Source organism: Hemiscyllium ocellatum, chromosome 45 (assembly GCF_020745735.1).
Source record: "Hemiscyllium ocellatum isolate sHemOce1 chromosome 45, sHemOce1.pat.X.cur, whole genome shotgun sequence".
Lineage (NCBI taxonomy): Eukaryota > Metazoa > Chordata > Chondrichthyes > Orectolobiformes > Hemiscylliidae > Hemiscyllium > Hemiscyllium ocellatum.
In genome coordinates, this window is record NC_083445.1 from 1,450,039 (window position 1) to 1,468,550 (window position 18,512).

The window sequence follows — 18,512 nt, forward strand, 5'->3', positions numbered from 1 at the left end:
GGGATGCCAGCAATAATCATAAGCGATCCGTAAAGGCTAGGGTTCTGCATGTGGTTGGCGGTTGTGTTTCTTTATGTAATTAATGTGTAGTTTTTACTGTATCGGAGAGGTTTTGGTTTTGTTGCCAGTCCCAAGCATTTAATGGCAAAATGTTCCACTCTGCACTCAGGAATACATCCAGAAGCTAATGCCCCCCCTCATTCAGAAATGGAACGAGCTGAAGGATGAAGATAAGGATCTCTTTCCTCTGCTGGAGGTGAGTGTCTATCTGTTGGACTGTCCTGTGCCTGGGAGATCATACTTTGTGAAGATGGCACCTGGAGTATTGTCAGTTTTGGTCCCCTTGATCTAAAGGTGGATGCTCTGACTGTGGAGGGAGTGTAGCAAACCTTTCCCAGACTGATTCCTGGATGGCAGGACTGATGTGGGAACAGTAATTGGATGGGATAGGGCTCTGTTCTCTGGGGTTTACAAGAGTGAATGGGGATTACCTAAACATCTATAAACTTCCAAGAGGAAATGCAGGGAGCATGTTTGCATTGATTGGATACGCTGGTTAGAACTGAGATGAGAAATTGCTTCTCCCTCAGTGAAGATGTGGAATTCTTTGTCAGAGAAGGGTGGCCTGGTGGCTCAGCGGTGAGCAGTGTTCACAGTGCCAGGGACCTGGGTCCAATTCCAGCCTCCGGTGACTGTCTGTGTGGAGTTTGCACATTCTCCCCCATGTCTGCATGGGTTTCCTGCAGGTGCTGTGGTTTCCTCCCGCAATCCAGAGATGGGCAGGTTAGGTGAATTGGCCAAGCTAAATTGTCCATAGTGGTCAGGGATGTGTAGATTAGGTGCGTTAGTCAGGATAAATGTAGAGTAATAGGGTAGGGGAATGGGTCTGGGTGGGTTACTATTCGGCAGCTCAGTGTGGACTTGTTAGGCTGAAGGGCCTGTTTCCACACTGGATTCTAAAGTGGTTCCTATGTGGAAGAGCAGTGGTTTTATTCAGTTTGCACGCCTGCATCTACTAAACCATTGTGTTTCAGTTCATAGAACACAAGGTTACTGCACAGTAGGAAACTGGCCTTTGATCCTCTGCTCCTTTTGAAGGAGCTCTCCACCTATTTCTTATCTTCTGCGCTTGCTCCCTAACCTTTAAATTCATCTTTATTGGATGTTTCTCCCTCTGGTTTGTAAAGTTATGGATTCTGGTTGGGTAATCTGGGTCCAACTGCAGATTTCCCATGGACACTCACTGTCTACTTGGTTTAAATGTTAGTGCTGTATGTGCTCCCGAATAAATGTCATTGCTGTACACGAAGGTTTGAAATGCTAGCAGTGTTGGTTACTGAACCCTACTGGCCAGGAAAGTGCTTGTTAATCCTGGGTCTGTGCTGATCTCTGCACTGAGGTATCTGTGGGCTTGGATATGGGCAGGAACTGGGGTTACTGCTTATTTCAGTCCAGAACCACCTCAGAGCTTTATGGAATCCCACCACACTCTCCACTGGTGCCTGTAGCATTGTCTTGCAGAGTTTTCACTTCAGAAAGTGAGAGCACTCCATTTGGGTGGTAGGAGTTCACTAGCAGCTGTTTGTCAATGTTTCCGATTACTCTGATAGTCTCTGCTGTGAGTTGAGACTCCCATGTGTCCTTGTAATGTCTGATTACAGCCTGTGGTCCCAATGTAGCCTGTCTGTTTGAGGCTCGTGGTGTTATAGTTTCCTTGCTGACCTTACTATTGCTCCTGCCATGCTGGATGTCCTTTGTGGTGTTGGTATTCATTCTTCCTTCTTCCTTAGTGCCTCTCATCGGTAGCCACTGCACTGCAGAGTGGCTTCCTCCCATATTGTGAGCCTGTCTATCAACGCTGTGTAACCCTTGTGCAGAAGACACTTGCCCAGGCCATGGTAAGCTGCTTTCTAACTGGAGCTTGAATTGGGGGAAATGCACTCTTGTGAAGTTCGGTGGGAATTTTGGGTGAATTTGAATGACCTGGGATCAAACTCCTTGGTCTTCTCCTCCAGACTTTGGGTTTAGATGTAGGGTGGTTATAGGGTGGAAAACGGTGTGTGTTGGTATTGAGCTTTTGGCAAGTGGGACCAGAAACACACCTCTCTCCTTTGGTGATGTAATAGATTAACTGCTTTGCTTACTATAAATGGGGGACATTGGGGGGTTGGCTCTGATTGTAACCTTGTGTGGGAATGTCAAATGCTGACACCTGCCTGTCCCTGTTCTACGATGTACTGGTTTTATGTAGGAACAGTAATGGTTATGTAAGCCAACCATCCATGCTGTTAGGTCAATTACAAGACTGCCTGACTGTGTTATATCATTGTAGGCTTCATGCATTCCACTGATTTAGCTTTTTTTTAACCTGGGTGTTTCCAGATGTACAACACACAACCAGACCAGTACGAGGCTCCGGACAAGGACTTCATGATTGTGGCCCTGGACTTGCTGAGTGGCTTGGCAGAGGGTTTAGGTGGTCACGTGGAGCAGCTAGTGGCTCGAAGCAATATCATGACTCTTCTGTTCCAGTGTATGCAGGTGACTGAAAAGGGAACGTGGAGAAATTACACCGACACCAAGATGATCAATTGTGAAGAATCGCTAGTGTGAATAGAAAGCGTTGCTGAACAAACCGTTCTCCTGAATATATTGCTGTAACCCCCTTTTTTAAATCCATTCTTACCCGTGTGCATGAGAGTGTAGCAGGGCTGTTGTGGTATGGATGAGCTTGAAGTGATACCGTCGATACATGTTTTGACTGTGTCTTGTTTGAGCAGTGTTGAGGGGTACGTTGCCTCCCAGATGTCAGGAGACTTCATCCGTTCCATTTACCTGTGATCATCTTACAACTATCTGATAGGACGGAAGGGGTCTTGATTTAGCTTCTTCTCTTAAAGGCAATACTCCCCTTGTTATGGGGCTGATTTTGTGATCAATTGGTGCTTGAATAGTTGACCTCCTGGCAATGTGTGCCACCACAGTTTCTCAGTGAGCATGTCACTAACACTGGGGTGACTCAATCACTGGGTAACCTGATCCTGGCCTTGCTGCTGAAACCAGACAAGGTCATTCCTGAACTGCAGCCCCATGTTTCCTGTGGACTGTATACCTGTGACCTGATTAACTTGATGGGCAGTGGAAGGAGCCCCTTATCGTATGGGAAGCTGGGCTTATTGAGTGAGGCAGAGGATAATGTTGACTGTATGGTGGTGTGATCTGTTGCTAATTATATCCCTCCCTGTAGGATACAATGCCTGAGGTTCGGCAGAGTTCGTTTGCGCTTCTGGGGGATCTTACCAAAGCTTGTTTCCAGCATGTCAAACAGTGTATAGGTAAGTTTTGTGCTGTTGGATACCCCGGGTGTCTCTGACCTCTTGTACAGAGCTGGCTTCTTCCTAGTTTGTTAGGTGCTTCCCTGCTGTAACTGTCAGGTGGGTGAAAGTTGGGGGAACTCCTGAGTGGGGGTCATTTTTTGATGCTGTGGAAATGAATGATCACACGTTGCTGAGCTGTGGTTTGATTATTGGTACTGTCTGTTCTACAGTTTGTTTGATTTTCTGTTGCTGTGCTTTGTCTGTGATGAATGTTGCCATCCCTGTGCAGCTCCTGGCTGGCAGCTGCCCTCTAGTTACCTTAGCTTATGGTTCTGGAGTGGTTTAGAGATCCCAGTGAGCTATTTAAACCAGACACTGTCCTCTTCGAAGCTCGAGCCTCCAACCCAGATTCAGGATGACCCCTGTCCTGGGGAAGGTAATGCAACTTTAGAAAGTAGGGTCAAGTCTGAAACATTACCCTGTTGGTGGAATGATGTGAATCTGTGTCATTTGGGTCCCTGACTACTTCCTTCTCTGTTTTAGCGGAGTTCATGCCAATCTTGGGAACCAACTTGAACCCGGAGTTTATTTCTGTGTGCAATAATGCCACCTGGGCGATTGGGGAGATTTGCATGCAGATGGGTAAGTCCTTGTTTTACATAGAGCGTGGAGTGGAGGTTGGGGTATTGATTGAATCTATTTTATAATATAATCTGATTTGAGGAACACTTGTGCAGTGGTAGCGTCCCTACCTCTGAGCTAGAGGGCTTGCTTTCAAGTTCCACCTGCTCTAGTGGTTTTATCAGTTGGTTAAGTGTATCTAACCAGATTGGAGATGTGAAAGTTACTCATTGTTCCAGTGAGGTGAACTGTTTCTTGATGTTGGGAGAATCTCATCCCAGAGGTTCCCAGCTGCTTTGAGCTGAAGTTTGAACATTATCGTGGGAGAGAACTAGCAGCAATTGAAAATAGATTTATTGAAGATCTTCTAGAAAGTTGCTTTGTTTTTCTAATTGTTGCTACCTACTGAGTGTTCCTAGCATACTGTTTTGAGAACAAAGGTAACCTTCAGATGAATTTTATAGTTCATATGAATTCATTTCCACTGTGAATATTCTGGCAATTACCAGGATGTAACCAGTAAGGGAACTGGACCAACCATATACATAGTGTTTCCAAGCGCAATTTGGAGCCATGAGAGTAGCTGACTTGCTGAGCACCATCTACAAGGCACATGTCAGGAGTGTAATGGAGTACCCTCCCTGTCCCTGGGTGAGTGCAGCTCTAAGAACACACCAGAAGCTTGACACCATCCAGAACAAAGCAGTCTGTTCACCACTTTCATATTTGCTTTTCCCCCCGTTGCATAACGGTAACAGAGAGCCACATAGAATGTACACAAAATACTGGGAATTTCCTTGCTATCAGCACTGAGGTCCTTGTACCCACAGTCTGCAGCAGTTTGAGGTAGTTTGTTTTGAGTTTGGAGGTGGTGAAGATGATGTATTTGGTAGTATTCATGTGAAGCCTCTTGGTATCTTGGTGTGTGGGGAAATGACTGGAATGATATGGAAGTAGAAAATAAATATTGATCTGCCCTGACAGGTGCTGAGATGCAGCCGTATGTATCACTGGTTCTGAATAACTTGGTGGAAATAATCAACAGACCAAACACTCCCAAGACTCTACTCGAGAACACTGGTAAGATCGCAAAAGAAGTGCACTCTGTGCTGTCCTTGTTTGGAGTCACGTGACCACCTGATTTTAATAAAACGGTTGTTCGGATTTAGGCTTGCCCAACACATTTGCCAACTCTAAGAGCTGGATGTAAAAGGAAGTGCAGGACAAGTTGGGAACTACCCTCCGCTCCATGAAGTGTGTTACCACTGGATGCTGTAGATATTCACTATCTGTACTTCACCTCATGGCAGATGTTTAGTTCTGGTCTCAGGCTAAACAGCAATATTGAGGGCATTCTGAAGCAGCCAAAATCTGTTATGTCTCCCAAAACCCTTGGCAAGTACACAGACCTGTGAGGTTTGTGGGTTTTAGGGCAGGCATGTGACTTATAAATCCCATTATGGGATTCTCATTTATAGATAACTTACTGAAAATATGTTTCTGCCACAGCATCCCAGTCTGTCCGAAACGATTCTGCCATTTGGTTGGTTCACTCCGTATTGAAGTTCAGTCCAATACCTTTTTGGGATGGTTTAGTGTGTTGTTGTGCCACACTGCTGTGATGATTAGAAAGCGCAGACATTTGAATCCTGAACTAAGGAATGTTGAACTTTTTCTACTCTGAGCGTGTTGGCTTTGAGGGTAGCTCTTAGCAGCAGCCATCCCATTGAAAAATCAAATCAAAAATCATCTTTCTATCTCTCCTCCCCACAGCTATTACTATTGGCCGTTTGGGATATGTGTGTCCCCAGGAAGTTGCACCAATGTTACAGCAGTTCATCAGACCATGGTGAGTATTCATTTCCTTTTCCTTCCATCTCCACTTGGAACCATTCAGTGTTGACAGTGTGGATGGAAGGAGTGAGCTCTGTCGCTGTGTGTGGGCTGCTGTTCTGCTTCTTACAAGCTTCCTCAGAGCCAGTCATTCCTGAAACCCACATCCTGATGAGTCATAAGCCTAGTGCAGATTTGGATTTTGCTGCATTTAACTGCCATTGTGGCTTTGTAATTCCCAGGTGCACATCTCTGAGAAATATCCGTGATAATGAAGAGAAGGACTCTGCCTTCCGTGGGATCTGTATGATGATTGGAGTGAATCCAGGGGGTGTGGTGCAGGTAAGAAGATCTTTACGTTGTGTGTTTGAGAGGCTGTCCTGGGTCACTGAGTTAACTAATGTCAGGCAGATTGATTATCTGTCAGACCAGTGGGTGTTTTCGTATGTTCTCCTCTGGCATGGGTTGTTGGGTGTCACTGTTATAAGTCAGCATTTGTTACCCATCCATCGCTAATGTGACTTCAGAAGGTGGTGGTGAGCTGCCTCCCTTGAACACTGCAATCCATTTGTAGTTACAGACCCATGGTTAGGGAGAGAGCTCCAGAATTTTGCGAGGGAACAGTGATTATAGTTCCAAATTAGGATGGTTTGACTTTGGGGAAGTAGCAGGTAGTATTCCCATGATCTGCTGCCCACATCCTTCTGGAGGGTAGTGGCTATGTGTTTGGAAGGTGCTGTTGGGAAACTCTTGGTTAGCTACTGAAGTGCACTTTGTAGACGCAGCAGCAGCAGTAATACATGCTGTCATTGGTAAGGACAGTGAATATTGTTGGAAGTGAGTGTGGTGCTACTTTTGTTACGGAAGATATGAAGCTTCTTTGTCGTGTTGCAGCTACACTCCTCCAGGGAAGGATGTTTACTGCATTTATGGGGAAAGCAGTTTGCAAGCTAATTAAAACTGACCATTTTGTTTCTTACAGGATTTCATTTTCTTCTGCGATGCAGTTGCTTCATGGGTGAACCCAAAGGATGACCTACGTGACATGTTTTACAAGGTGGGTGTTCATTCGGTGGACAATGTCCTCTCTGCACCACCCAAACCTGCTGTCAGTTAGTTCCCAGCTAGCAGTCTGTCTGTTTGAACGATGCTGTGACCATGTGTTTCTGTTCTGTGGAATGCTCTTTATGCTATTGAATAAAGAGCAAAGCAAGCTGTGTCCATAGTTGCTCTATGGTCGAGACTGAGGACTTAACTTCTCTCTCTATGGCAGTGTGCCTTGTCCCCTTTGGTATGGTGTTGTTTAAGACTGGATATTAGCATCTCTGAGACACACTCAAACTCATCCAAGTGAGAAATGTGTGTATATTACCAGTTTCCAGCATTTCCTCAGTTGCATGTTCCTGAAGTACGCCTCCCTTCTCCCTGGCAGACTTTGACCACATTTCATTGAATGACTGGAATCCTAACCATTCCATCTTGCTGTTCACTGCCTTTAGTAATTCCGTTAAATTGGAGCTGAACTTGCCTGGTTGTCTTGGTGATCATGGTCTTCAGTTCTGCCTAGCTACTACTGAGTGACTCTTTGGCTCCATGTTAATTCTGTTGATAATGCACCAGATGCTTTTTTGCAGCAGGGCTGTACTAATTCGAGCTGTTGTGTAGGTCCTGGCAGCTGGTAAATGGATAAATGTTGTCTAGTGCAGGTGCACTAGGAACCTGCCATCATCCAACCCAACCTCCACCTCCCAGAGCCCTGGCTGATGCAGCTTGCATCGAGCAGGCTGACCATTGAGTCAGGATCCCTGCCATGGAAGGCTAACTGTTCACCTGGATAATTCCTTTACTTCACCTTTTTTAACTTTAGAAAATGGTATTTTCTGTGTGGCAATAGGCTGTTTATCAATGATACTTGTATTCCCACCCAGAAAGCATGTTCCAAATGCCATGTCTTTAGAGAGACCTACTATTCACTGCTTTCTAACCATGTACTGTGTTGTCTTGCAGATCCTACATGGCTTCAAGGAGCAGGTTGGTGAGGAGAACTGGCAGCAATTTTCAGAGCAGTTCCCACCACTTCTGAAGGACAGGCTGTCTGCATTCTATGGCGTATAGCTGAGATTAATGGATACCATGTCAGGTGGGCCTTCTGCACTGGCATCGGTTAGGGCCAGACATTACTGATCCATCCCCTTTCCAGTATGTAGTATCTCCCTCAGCAAACCCTGGTGTTTGATTCCTATGGCCTGAGTGAGGTTTTTTTGGATAGAGATGTGGGTTAGGAAGATTGTTGTGTTTTCCTCCTCCTTCTCATTTTTTTTTTGTAGATATTTTTATTGAAATTTAACATTTTTGCAAATTTACAAAAATAAACAAAACTCTCAAATACAAACATTGATGTACAATTAAATCATATATACAATAGTCACAATTTAACAAAGAAAAGAGAAAGAAAGAAAACAAAAAAAAAAAAAAAAAGAAACGAAAAAAGAAAGAAAAAAAAACTCAACTTTCTACTAATCTAACCTATAACTAACCAGAGTCTATACCTAAGTCTCTTACATGCTCGGAATGTATAAACATCAAATATAATAAAACCCGTATTCGCGCAGGATTCCTCTCCCAAGGGGCCCCGGAGCAGCCCGGTCTGAAATCTTCACTAAATAAAAGCCCTTGTTAGGATAGCCGAAATATCTGCATTTATATAATTCAAAAAGGGCTGCCATATTTTATAAAATAATTCAGTCTTTCGGTGCACCATATTTGTGAGGAAGTCAAGGGGGATATATTCCATAATTAATCTGGGCCAATTTGAAAGTCCAGGGGGGCCCTCAGCCACCCAGTTCACCAAAATATTTTTCCTTGCACAGAAAGAGAGAATAGAAAATAGTCTCTTCCCATGCATATCCAGAGATGAGAGGTTCGAAAAGCCCAAAAGGAGAGATACAGGGTCCACCCTAATTTCTGTTCCAAAAATTTCTGTCAGGGTATTTGCCACTTTAGTCCAGTATCTGCGGATTTTCTAACAAGTCCACAGACAATGTGCAAGACTACCCACCTCTATTTTGCATTTAGGACACATTGGAGATGCTCCTGCCTTAAATTTTGCCAGTCGAGCCGGAGCTATATGGGCCCTATGAAGTATCTTTAGTTGGATAGCCTGAGTTCTGTTACAGATAGCAATTCTTCTAGCATTTTCCCAAATGTCATTCCACATATCCTCAGAGATTTCTAGCCCCAAGTCCTGCTCCCATGTTTTAAGCAGGTCATCCATGTCTCCTGAGACTCCATCATGTAGCAAATGGTATATAGTACTAACGGAGGATGCCCCCGCTGGTCGTAAGACATTACGTTCTCTGTCTGATTTATAAAGACTATCTATTAATGTAGTCTTCCTCTGTATATAATCTCGAACTTGGAAGTATCGAAAGAGATCCCCATTAGGTATTCCGAATTTCAGACGCAGCTGCTCAAAGGACATCAGGATCCCATCTTTAAATAGGTCCCCTAAGCATGAGATGCCCCTGGATCTCCAGAGTTTAAAGGTGGCATCTGTAATCCCCGGTTGGAATCCCCATGCGCCTATTATTGGTGCATGGGGGGATGTTTTATGTGAGTTACCCTCATTTTGCCGCATTATATTCCAGGCCTTAATTGTGTTTAATATTATGGGATTTTTACAGTGGTCTGTAATGATTTTCCTCTTATCTGAAAATAAAAGGTTAATAAGTGGGTATTTTACTTGGGAGGCTTCGATATCCAGCCAAATTGATTGTGGATCAGATGAAACCCAATCAGCTATGTAACTTAGTAGGGAGCTTAACTGATATTTCCTAAAGTCTGGGAAGTCCAGTCCTCCCCTTGCCTGTGGAAGCTGTAGCTTCTTCAGCTTAATAAGGGGCCTTCTATGGTTCCAAATAAAGGAGCCCAACCAGCCATATAATTTACGTAGGGCTAGCCTTGGCAGCATCAGCGGGAGCATTCTCATAGGATATAAGAGACGGGGCAGAACATTCATTTTAATTAATGCTATTCTCCCTAGCCAGGAAATCGGAAGGTCTCTCCATCGCTGGAGGTCCTGCCTTATCCTTTCCATTAATTGTACAAAATTAGCCCTATGCAGCTGATCAAATACTGGCGTGATAAAAATACCTAAATATAAGAAGCCCTCCAGGGACCAACGGAAGGGAAAAGGGGATCCGTCCATTAAGTGGGGTATCATAGCCAGACCACCCATTGGCATGGCTTCCGATTTTGAAAAATTAATTTTATAGCCTGAGAATGCACTAAATGTATTAATAACTTGAATTAGACGAGGCACTGACATTAAAGGATTACTGAGGAATAAGAGAACGTCATCTGCATAGAGGGTAATTTTGTGTTTACCTGTACCAATCCTCGGGGCCGTTATATTAGGATCAGTCCGGATGGCTTCTGCTAATGGTTCGATTATCAGTGTAAACAACAATGGTGAGAGAGGACATCCTTGATGGCAGCCCCTACCCACACTGAAGCCATCCGATCTTAACCCATTAGTAATAACAGCTGCTTTGGGGTCATTATACAATGTTGAAACCCATTTGGTAAACACCTGTCCAACGCCAAACCTTTCCAATGTGTAAAATAAGTATGACCATTCAACCCTATCAAATGCCTTTTCCGCATCCAATGAAATTACTACTCCTGGTATCTTTCCCTGATGACAGGCTTGGATCATATTCAAGACCCTTCTGATATTATTGGATGATCTGCGGCCCTTAATAAATCCCGTCTGGTCCTCCTTTATAATATATGGCAGTACCCTTTCTAGTCTTAGTGCTAACATTTTTGAGAGAATTTTAAAGTCTACATTTAGTAAGGATATTGGTCTGTAAGATGCACAATCTTCTGGGTCTTTTCCTTTTTTGAGGATAAGAGAAATATTTGCTTCTTTCAGCGTGGGCGGGAGACAGACCTGACTATGCGCAAAATTATACATATCCATAAGTGGGTCAACCAATATTCCTGTAAATTCTTTATAGAATTCAGCTTGAAAACCATCCGGGCCCGGTGCTTTTCCGCTCTGAAGTTGCCTAATTTCCTCAAGTATTTCTTGGACTGTTAAAGGGGTATTTAGGGCCGACACCTGTTCCGGAGTCAGGCCCGGGAAGGTCAAATTTTTAAAAAATGACTGCATCCTCCTAATCCTATCTTCACAATCCTGCGATCTATATAGTTCAGATTAAAATTCTTTAAAGGTCGCATTGATCTTTTTATGATCATGAGTCAGGATACCTGTACTTTCCTTGATGGTCGGAATAGTTTGAGGGGCTTTCTTTTTCTTTGCAAGAAATGCTAAGTATCTACCCGGTTTGTCGCCATATTCATATAATCTTTGTTTCGCAAATAATATTTCCCTTTTAGTCGTTTGAGTAAGCGCGGTGTTTAAAGCTGTCCTAAGAGCTGTAATCCTCTGCAATTTTGTGATAGAAGGTCTATCAGCGTATGCTGTTTCGGCTGCTTTTAGGCGAGCTTCGAGCAGACGCTGTTGCTCTCCCTTCATTTTCCTCTGGGTCGCTGAATAGGAGATGATCAAACATCGTGCATAAGCTTTGATGGTCTCCCACATCATTGACGGATTGCTAGCCGTACCAGTATTAATTTCTAAAAAAGTTTTAAGTTCTTGGGAGAAAGTTGCCACCCAGGTAAATAGTGCTGTGAGGAAGGCATATGGTGTACTGGGCTTTATTGGTAGAGGAATTGAGTTCCGGAGTCCTGAGGTCATGTTGCAACTATATAAGACTCTGGTGCGGCCTCATCTGGAGTATTGTGTGCAGTTTTGGTCGCCATACTATAGGAAGGATGTGGAGGCATTGGAACGAGTGCAGAGGAGGTTTACCAGGATGTTGCCTGGAATGGTAGGAAAATCTTATGAGGAAAGGCTGAGGCACTTGGGGCTGTTCTCATTGGAGAAGAGAAGGTTTAGGGGAGATTTGATAGAGGTGTATAAGATGATTAGGGGTTTAGATAGGGTCGACACTGAGAACCTTTTACCGCTAATGGAGTTAGGTGTTACTAGGGGACACAGCTTTAAATTAAGGGGTGGTAGGTATAGGACAGATGTTAGGGGTAGATTCTTTACACAGCGGGTTGTGAGTTCATGGAATGCCCTGCCAGTAGCAGTGGTGAACTCTCCTTCTTTATGGTCATTTAAGCGGGCATTGGATAGGCATTTGGAAGTTATTGGGCTAGTGTAGGTTAGGTAGGATTCGGTCGGCGCAACATCGAGGGCCGAAGGGCCTGTACTGCGCTGTATTTTTCTATGTTCTATGTTCTAAGTACTTTAAAAATTTGCTATCTTTTATCAGGAAGGGGTCCATACGCCAATGCCGAACAGATGTCCCATTGTTCTTTACCTTAGTTTCCATGTATACAGCGGCATGGTCGGAGATTGCTATAGTACCTATTTTACAGGTTGCTATAGAGTTTAGAAAAATCGATGGGGCAAAAAACATATCAATTCTTGTGTGACATTTATGTGGATTAGAGTAGAAAGAAAAATCTCTACCCTGTGGATGGAGACATCTCCATACATCTACCAATCCTAATTCTTTATTCAGGTCCGCCAGTTGTCTAGATCTGGGAGATACTCCAGCGGCACTCTTGGGAATCCTGTCTATTTCCGGATCCATAATACAATTAAAGTCTCCCCCTATAATTGTATGACGAGCACCAAAGGCCATCAGTTTTGAAAAAGCTTCCGTTATGAATTTAAAGGGGTGTGCCGGGGGGCAGTATACATTTAAGATCCCATATTCCTCTCCATTTATGAGGGCTTTAATCAAAATATATCGTCCAGATTCGTCTTTTATCTGATTTAGAATTTTCAAAGGGAAGTTCTTCCGGACAAGGATAACGACTCCCCTGCTTTTTGAATTAAAAGAGGAAAAAAAGGCCTGATCAAATCCGCCCTGTCGTAATTTTAAGTGTTCTTTATCCGACAGGTGTGTCTCCTGTAGGAGAGCTATATCAACTCTCTCCTTCTTAAGATTTGATAATATTTTCTTCCTTTTAACTGGCGAATTACTCCCCCTGACATTCCAGGTGCACCACTTAACCGACTGTTCAGCCATAATCATCTGGACAGATCCGAGAAACCCTCGGGAGGGGAAACCCTATCTAGAACATCCCGAGCATGGAGCATACAAGATTTACAAAAGTAAAGATTCTCTGATACGCTCAAAACAATATAACAAAAAACTCTTTCTAAGTATAAAAGATATAAAACATTCCGAATTGGAGATTTTCTCCCTTGTTCCCAGGGAGCGTCACTTCCTCTCCCACAGTCCATCTTACCCTCTTCCAACCAGTGCCCCACCCTTGACCCAGGTGTTCCTCAATAAAATGAGGAGAATTCAAATATAATATAAAGCTAGAGTTAACAGTGAACACCCCACCACCACCCACACCCACATCTAAATATATTTGGGAATATTAATACCATATATAACTATAAGATTACAATCTCAACATGTAATACTTAAATATAATACCACAAAATAACAGGGGAAAGAAAAACAACCCCGCTCCTAAAAACAGAAGTAAAATAGAATAAGGTAACCACCTCTCCCCATCAACATTAACCAAACGCCCCAACATATATATATATACATACACACATAGGGGGAAAGATAAGAAAAGATGAAGGGATGTAAACCAAAATAATGGGAAAGGCAGACCAGCGTCCACAATCTCTTACAGTTTATTTAAGAGAGTCCAAGAATTCCTTAGCCTTCTCCGGTGATCCGAAGTTATATATGGATCCTTCGTGGCTAAGGCGTAGCGTTGCTGGATATCGTAAGGAGTACTGGATATTTAAGTCCCTTAAACGCTTCTTCGCCTCATCGAATGCCTTCCTCTTTCGGACCAAAGCTGGGGAGAAGTCCTGGAACAGCATGATCCTGGATCCTTTGTGGGTCATAGCTTGGGGATCTTTTCCCAGATTTCTTGAGGCTTCCAGGAGCATCTGCCTCTCCCTATAGCTCTGCAGCTGGAACAGGACCGGGCGTGGGCGCTGGGTTGAGCCGGGCCCACGTACTGTGACCCGGTAGGCCCATTCTACCCTTACCTGGCCTGATCCATTATGCAGATTTAAAAGTTGTGGCAGCCAATGCTCTAAGAATGCTGTCAGCTGGCCTCCCTCTTCCTGCTCGGGCAGGCCCAACAACCGAATATTTTTTCTACAACATCGATTTTCGAGGTCATCAATGTGGTTTTCTAGGTTCTGGACTCGATTCTCGAGAAAACGGACGTGGTCGGCTGTTGATTTTATCGCAGTCTCTGAGGCTGCGGCCTTCGACTCCACCTCTCTGACTCGGCACTCCAATTCCTGAATGTCTCTGCCCTGCTTCTGCAGCTCGGCTGATAGTGCTTCTCTGCTCTGCCGAGACTCATCGATAAAAGCATCAATCTTCGCCTCCCACCTGGCAAACATCTCCTCAAAGCTCACCTTCATTGGTAACTCTCCTGAAGTAGCTGAAGACACCTTTGTTGCAGCTGAAGAGGGAGAGGGTGGGGGAGGGGTCCCTGCTTTCTTAGAGCCGCCTGTTCCCTTCCCTTTACTTATTTTCCAGCTAGTATTAGACTATTTAAATGTACTAATAGGTAACTATTTAAGGTTAACAACTATTATAAATGGTTTAGTGAGTGTGGTGGGGGTGGATAGCCCACTTTTCCCAAGTTTTGGGTAGAGCACTGTGGACTCAGTCTTGCTGGGTCGCCGCCATCTTGGATCCCCCCTCCTTCTCATTTTTACCCCAGTGCTGAAAGAAATCTCTGTGCCTGGCTGTGATCTGTTTGAAGGCATAGCTTGCAGCATTTAGGAGCGTAACTGTGGCAGTTTCAAACTGGTTTCTTAATTGTTTGGGGTCATGTGATTATTTTAATGTTATTTGTTGGCTGGTTTATACACTGGATTGATACTAAATTCTGTGTCTCTCTCTCTCTCTTTCAGGTTTCTGTCGCTGGGCGGGCTAATGGGAAATCATCCACATCTTGGAGTTGCACTGCCCTGTCACTGGGGGGTTAGGGTGGAGTTGGTGGGACAAAAACAAGCTCCCTTTCTCTGAAAATACGGGGGGGATAGAGCCTCTAAACCAGAGCAAACTGGATTAATTAGCGGAGGGATCTTGCACGCCTTCTCTCTGAAGAGAATCTTCCACTACACACGGACATTCCAAAGTTCTCGAGGGTCAAATCTCTCAGTTGGACAACTCGGGAGGGGTCAAAGTGTGGGGATTTTAGGGAAAAAAACATTAAATATAGGCAAGCTTAGTGAAGAATTCCACAAGATTAACAATCAGCTAGATTCAAGCAGCCTTGTCCACATCTAAATTTGGAAAGTTGCAAGTCTGATGCTTGTGCTGTGGTTTAAGAGTAGATGTTTTTAAAATTAAAAGGAAAACAAATCTTTTTTAACACATTAAAACTAGAGAGTGTACCAAGCTTTGTATTGTCGCATAGATACCCCAGCAGTCATCCAAGAGAGTCACTGTTTAAAATCAGACTGCATGGAGGTGAGCTATAATAGTCTAGTGATCTCTGAATAGAACATAATAAGTCGTAATGTGTGTGTAGATCAAGGCTTCCCTACCATTTCCAATGAGTCACAACGTGGAGAGACACTCAGCCCTGCGCTCCCCTCGAGGCCGGAAGTGGACAGGAGAGGCCGGTCTGAAAGCCTGTAACCTTGATACTGTAATGAAGCAAGTCTGTACTGTCAGTCTGTGGCAATGCCCTGGTGAACTATGAACTGTTGGGTTTGTTTTGTGATAATGTGCTGCTGCATCCTCCCGTCTCCATATCCTTAATGCAAACGTGTAAACTAAATGGCAAGTGTTCAAAGAGAAAAAAAAGCAAACTTTTTATAAAAAGACTTAGTTGCTTCTGTGGCCTTTTTTTAAGATGTTTAGTTAGCTCCATGTAACAGAACAACATGACCAGCACGTGTCATCAGATGCTGCAGTGTTGACCTTATCCTAAGTCAGTCGTGTCAGTTGTTCCTGTATTGGGATAGGCAGGTAAAGCCCCAGTGTGAATTAGCTGGTGGGAACTGCGGGGGATCAAAGGCTGGCAAGAGGATATTTAATTTGATTGGCTGGCATTTCATGTTGCCAGATTGAGCCCTTCCTCTTGGATGTTTTATGTAATTTATTTCCAATCTTAAGCAAAACTTCGTGTCGAACACACTTGTGGATGTGCCTGCCTGTCACTTTCTTTCTCTCAAAATAAAAACAAATCGCTTTCTGTGGTTTTAATGCTCCTGTGGCAACTCTTCCCTAATGCAGAATCTGCTGCCTGAAGGTGGGCTAGACACAACCTGAGAACCAGCTGGAGGGATGATGTGTGGAAATTCAGCTGCACCTGTGTAAATCCTGGATCAATATCCTGTCAATTATTTAGCTTCCTGACTCTCCACAGATTTTTGAACTTGGTGAATGTTGGTCACCATTGTTGTGGTCACCATTGGTCAGTTGGGAGGCCTACAGTCTCCCAGTCTTGTCTCTAAGTCTGTGGTGCTCAATGAAAGAGCCTTCACCCAAACCCTGTCCTTGACTGGGAAAACCTCACCATGTGCAGTGGAGCTGTCACTCGTCTGGGGGCCATAGCCTGGGTTTGGGTGGGGAAAATGGAGTTCCTTTTCAGGTTGAAGTGTTCTGTCTGTCATTCCTGTGGCTTCTCAGATGATTGTGTGAGTCCTTGCTCTTCCAGTGGGGTGTTTGAGGTGTGTATGTCAGATTTAGGGCACATGAGCTGTGTGGACCATATCGGTGGTGCATGAATGTTGGGTGAGGTTACAAATGGTGTTGACCCTTCAGGGTGGAGAAGGGTCTGGTAATAGCTTGAGGTTTGTTCCTTATCCCATGCTATTGGGAACTACTCATGTTTCCCATCCACCCTGTATCCTCACTGCAGCATGCTGACATAAGTTCTCTGTTGCCCATCTGCCCTTAAATGTTCCTTTTTATTGTTCTAAACTTGGAAGAATCTCTACTCGTTATAATTGGTTGATGTCAGCGTTTGAACTTCCTACAAGTATAGATTCTTACCGCTCAGGTGTGTAAGTGTTTGGACCCGTGTCTGGTACATCTGTAGCTGGCTGTCGGAACAAACTCTAGAACGACCCTGAAGGAAGAGTGCACTATGGCCATAAAGCTGGAGGAACAGGCAGCACCAGGGGGTGACTGGGATCTTTCAGGCAGTGATTTACTATGGAATACCCTCCGGGAAAAATGATTAAGCTGATTCCCCTGATCTCTGACCCAAAATCTTCAAGTGGGGAAGTCTCCTTGTGGTTCCAATCAACCATGATGAATTCAGTACTGGCTACATAGTCCTGGAGCAGTTCAGCAGTTTGGAATCATCTGGAGAGAGAGAGTTCACATTTGAAGTCCAATTGGAGTTGTGACTCTTCACAGGCACAGATAGAAGACCTATTGGACTTAATCTGTGGGTGGAGAAAGAGAGTCATCAGGCCTGAGATTCTCCAGTGCTACATGGTTTTTATTTGAGTTCCAGAATCAGCAGTATTTTGCTCTTATTCTGATTTAATTCTGGGCTTGATCTTCCTGCCAGTCGATTCTGTGTCTGTTAATTTATTAATGTTTGTTTAATTGATAGCTGTGGCCTCAGCAACAGCACAAGTGAGAATGAGCATGAGAGATGGGTAAATCTGTGAATAATGTTCCTCTGCCTGTCCACTGGACCCAAAGGATTGGATTTATCTGGCTGTGAATTGGGGCTGTCTGATTAGCTATTTGTGGGCTGTGAATGTTGCATGCGCAATACAGTGTATCTTCCTAAATATCATTCGTAGAAATAAACAGCATTGTATTTATGTCATGCTGGTGTAATCAAGATGTAACCTGTTTCTAACAGAGGGGGAGGTGAGATGGGGCGGGAAGCAAAGAAACATTACAAGAGACCAATCCGGCTGCTTTGTTTTAATGGAATCAACGGTTTCTATGCACTCGATCATTTCTATTGAAAGGGGAAGAATTGAAACCATTTATCAAACTTATTGTCTGAAAGATCCTTTCAGATTTTTCTGCTGATGTTGCTGCTGCAGATGTTTTGTAGTGGGATTAAAGATATATCAATCTGTCTAACTCTCTCCCTGTTGGTGGAAGCTAACTGAGAAATGGCAGCTTTCCATGGGACTCTTGTGTTTACTTGTAACAATTCCAGTTTTTTTTTCAATAAATCATTTGAAGCACATTTTGTGAATTTGAATTCTAGGCCTCCTGTCTGCGGTCCTAGTTACAGCAGCAAATCTAGTTGTATCTGTAACTGGGGGTGGTGGGCTGGAGATAAGCTGATACGTGAGGTCTGGAGTTTCTGTACACCTCCCAGATGGGGGCCCTGCCACTGAGTGGGGAGTTTGTATTGACCTGACTGGCTGTGTACTGGCGGCCTGATTGTCATGGTCTTCTGCAGCTCAGGAATATTCCTCATTTGAGGATCGCAGGTCCTGCTGGAGATGGAGTGCCCTGACACAGGTTTTCATAACCCTTGTTATGGTGACTTACAATTGTTTTTATTTTCTGTCCGTAGTAAATTGAGGTTGTCCTTTTGCCAGACTGAGAAAACTAACCATGTTTATTTTGTGTTGTGTTTACAAAATGAGTAGGGAATGAGCAGGGCTGTCTTTTAAACTGGACGTTGGTTTCAGGAAAGGGATATTCTCGAACAGGCTGCAGTTGC

At 44.1% G+C, this 18,512-nt stretch overlaps 1 protein-coding gene across 2 annotated transcripts in view; it reads left to right on the forward strand.

Annotated features, from left to right (window-relative positions):
• The window catches only part of LOC132836056 (transportin-2), a 42,789-nt gene extending 24,763 nt beyond the window's left edge, over positions 1 to 18,026 (forward strand). For both annotated transcript variants that reach the window (XM_060855298.1, XM_060855297.1), the window contains exons 14-24: positions 170 to 256; positions 1,791 to 1,898; positions 2,383 to 2,541; positions 3,248 to 3,335; positions 3,861 to 3,959; positions 4,923 to 5,018; positions 5,712 to 5,787; positions 6,014 to 6,113; positions 6,754 to 6,828; positions 7,779 to 7,911; positions 14,764 to 18,026. In XM_060855298.1, the coding sequence (XP_060711281.1) occupies positions 170 to 256; positions 1,791 to 1,898; positions 2,383 to 2,541; positions 3,248 to 3,335; positions 3,861 to 3,959; positions 4,923 to 5,018; positions 5,712 to 5,787; positions 6,014 to 6,113; positions 6,754 to 6,828; positions 7,779 to 7,886 (996 nt within the window). In that variant the 3' untranslated portion in view covers positions 7,887 to 7,911; positions 14,764 to 18,026. The remainder of the gene's footprint in view (positions 1 to 169; positions 257 to 1,790; positions 1,899 to 2,382; positions 2,542 to 3,247; positions 3,336 to 3,860; positions 3,960 to 4,922; positions 5,019 to 5,711; positions 5,788 to 6,013; positions 6,114 to 6,753; positions 6,829 to 7,778; positions 7,912 to 14,763) is intronic.
• The last annotated feature ends 486 nt before the right edge of the window (positions 18,027 to 18,512 follow it).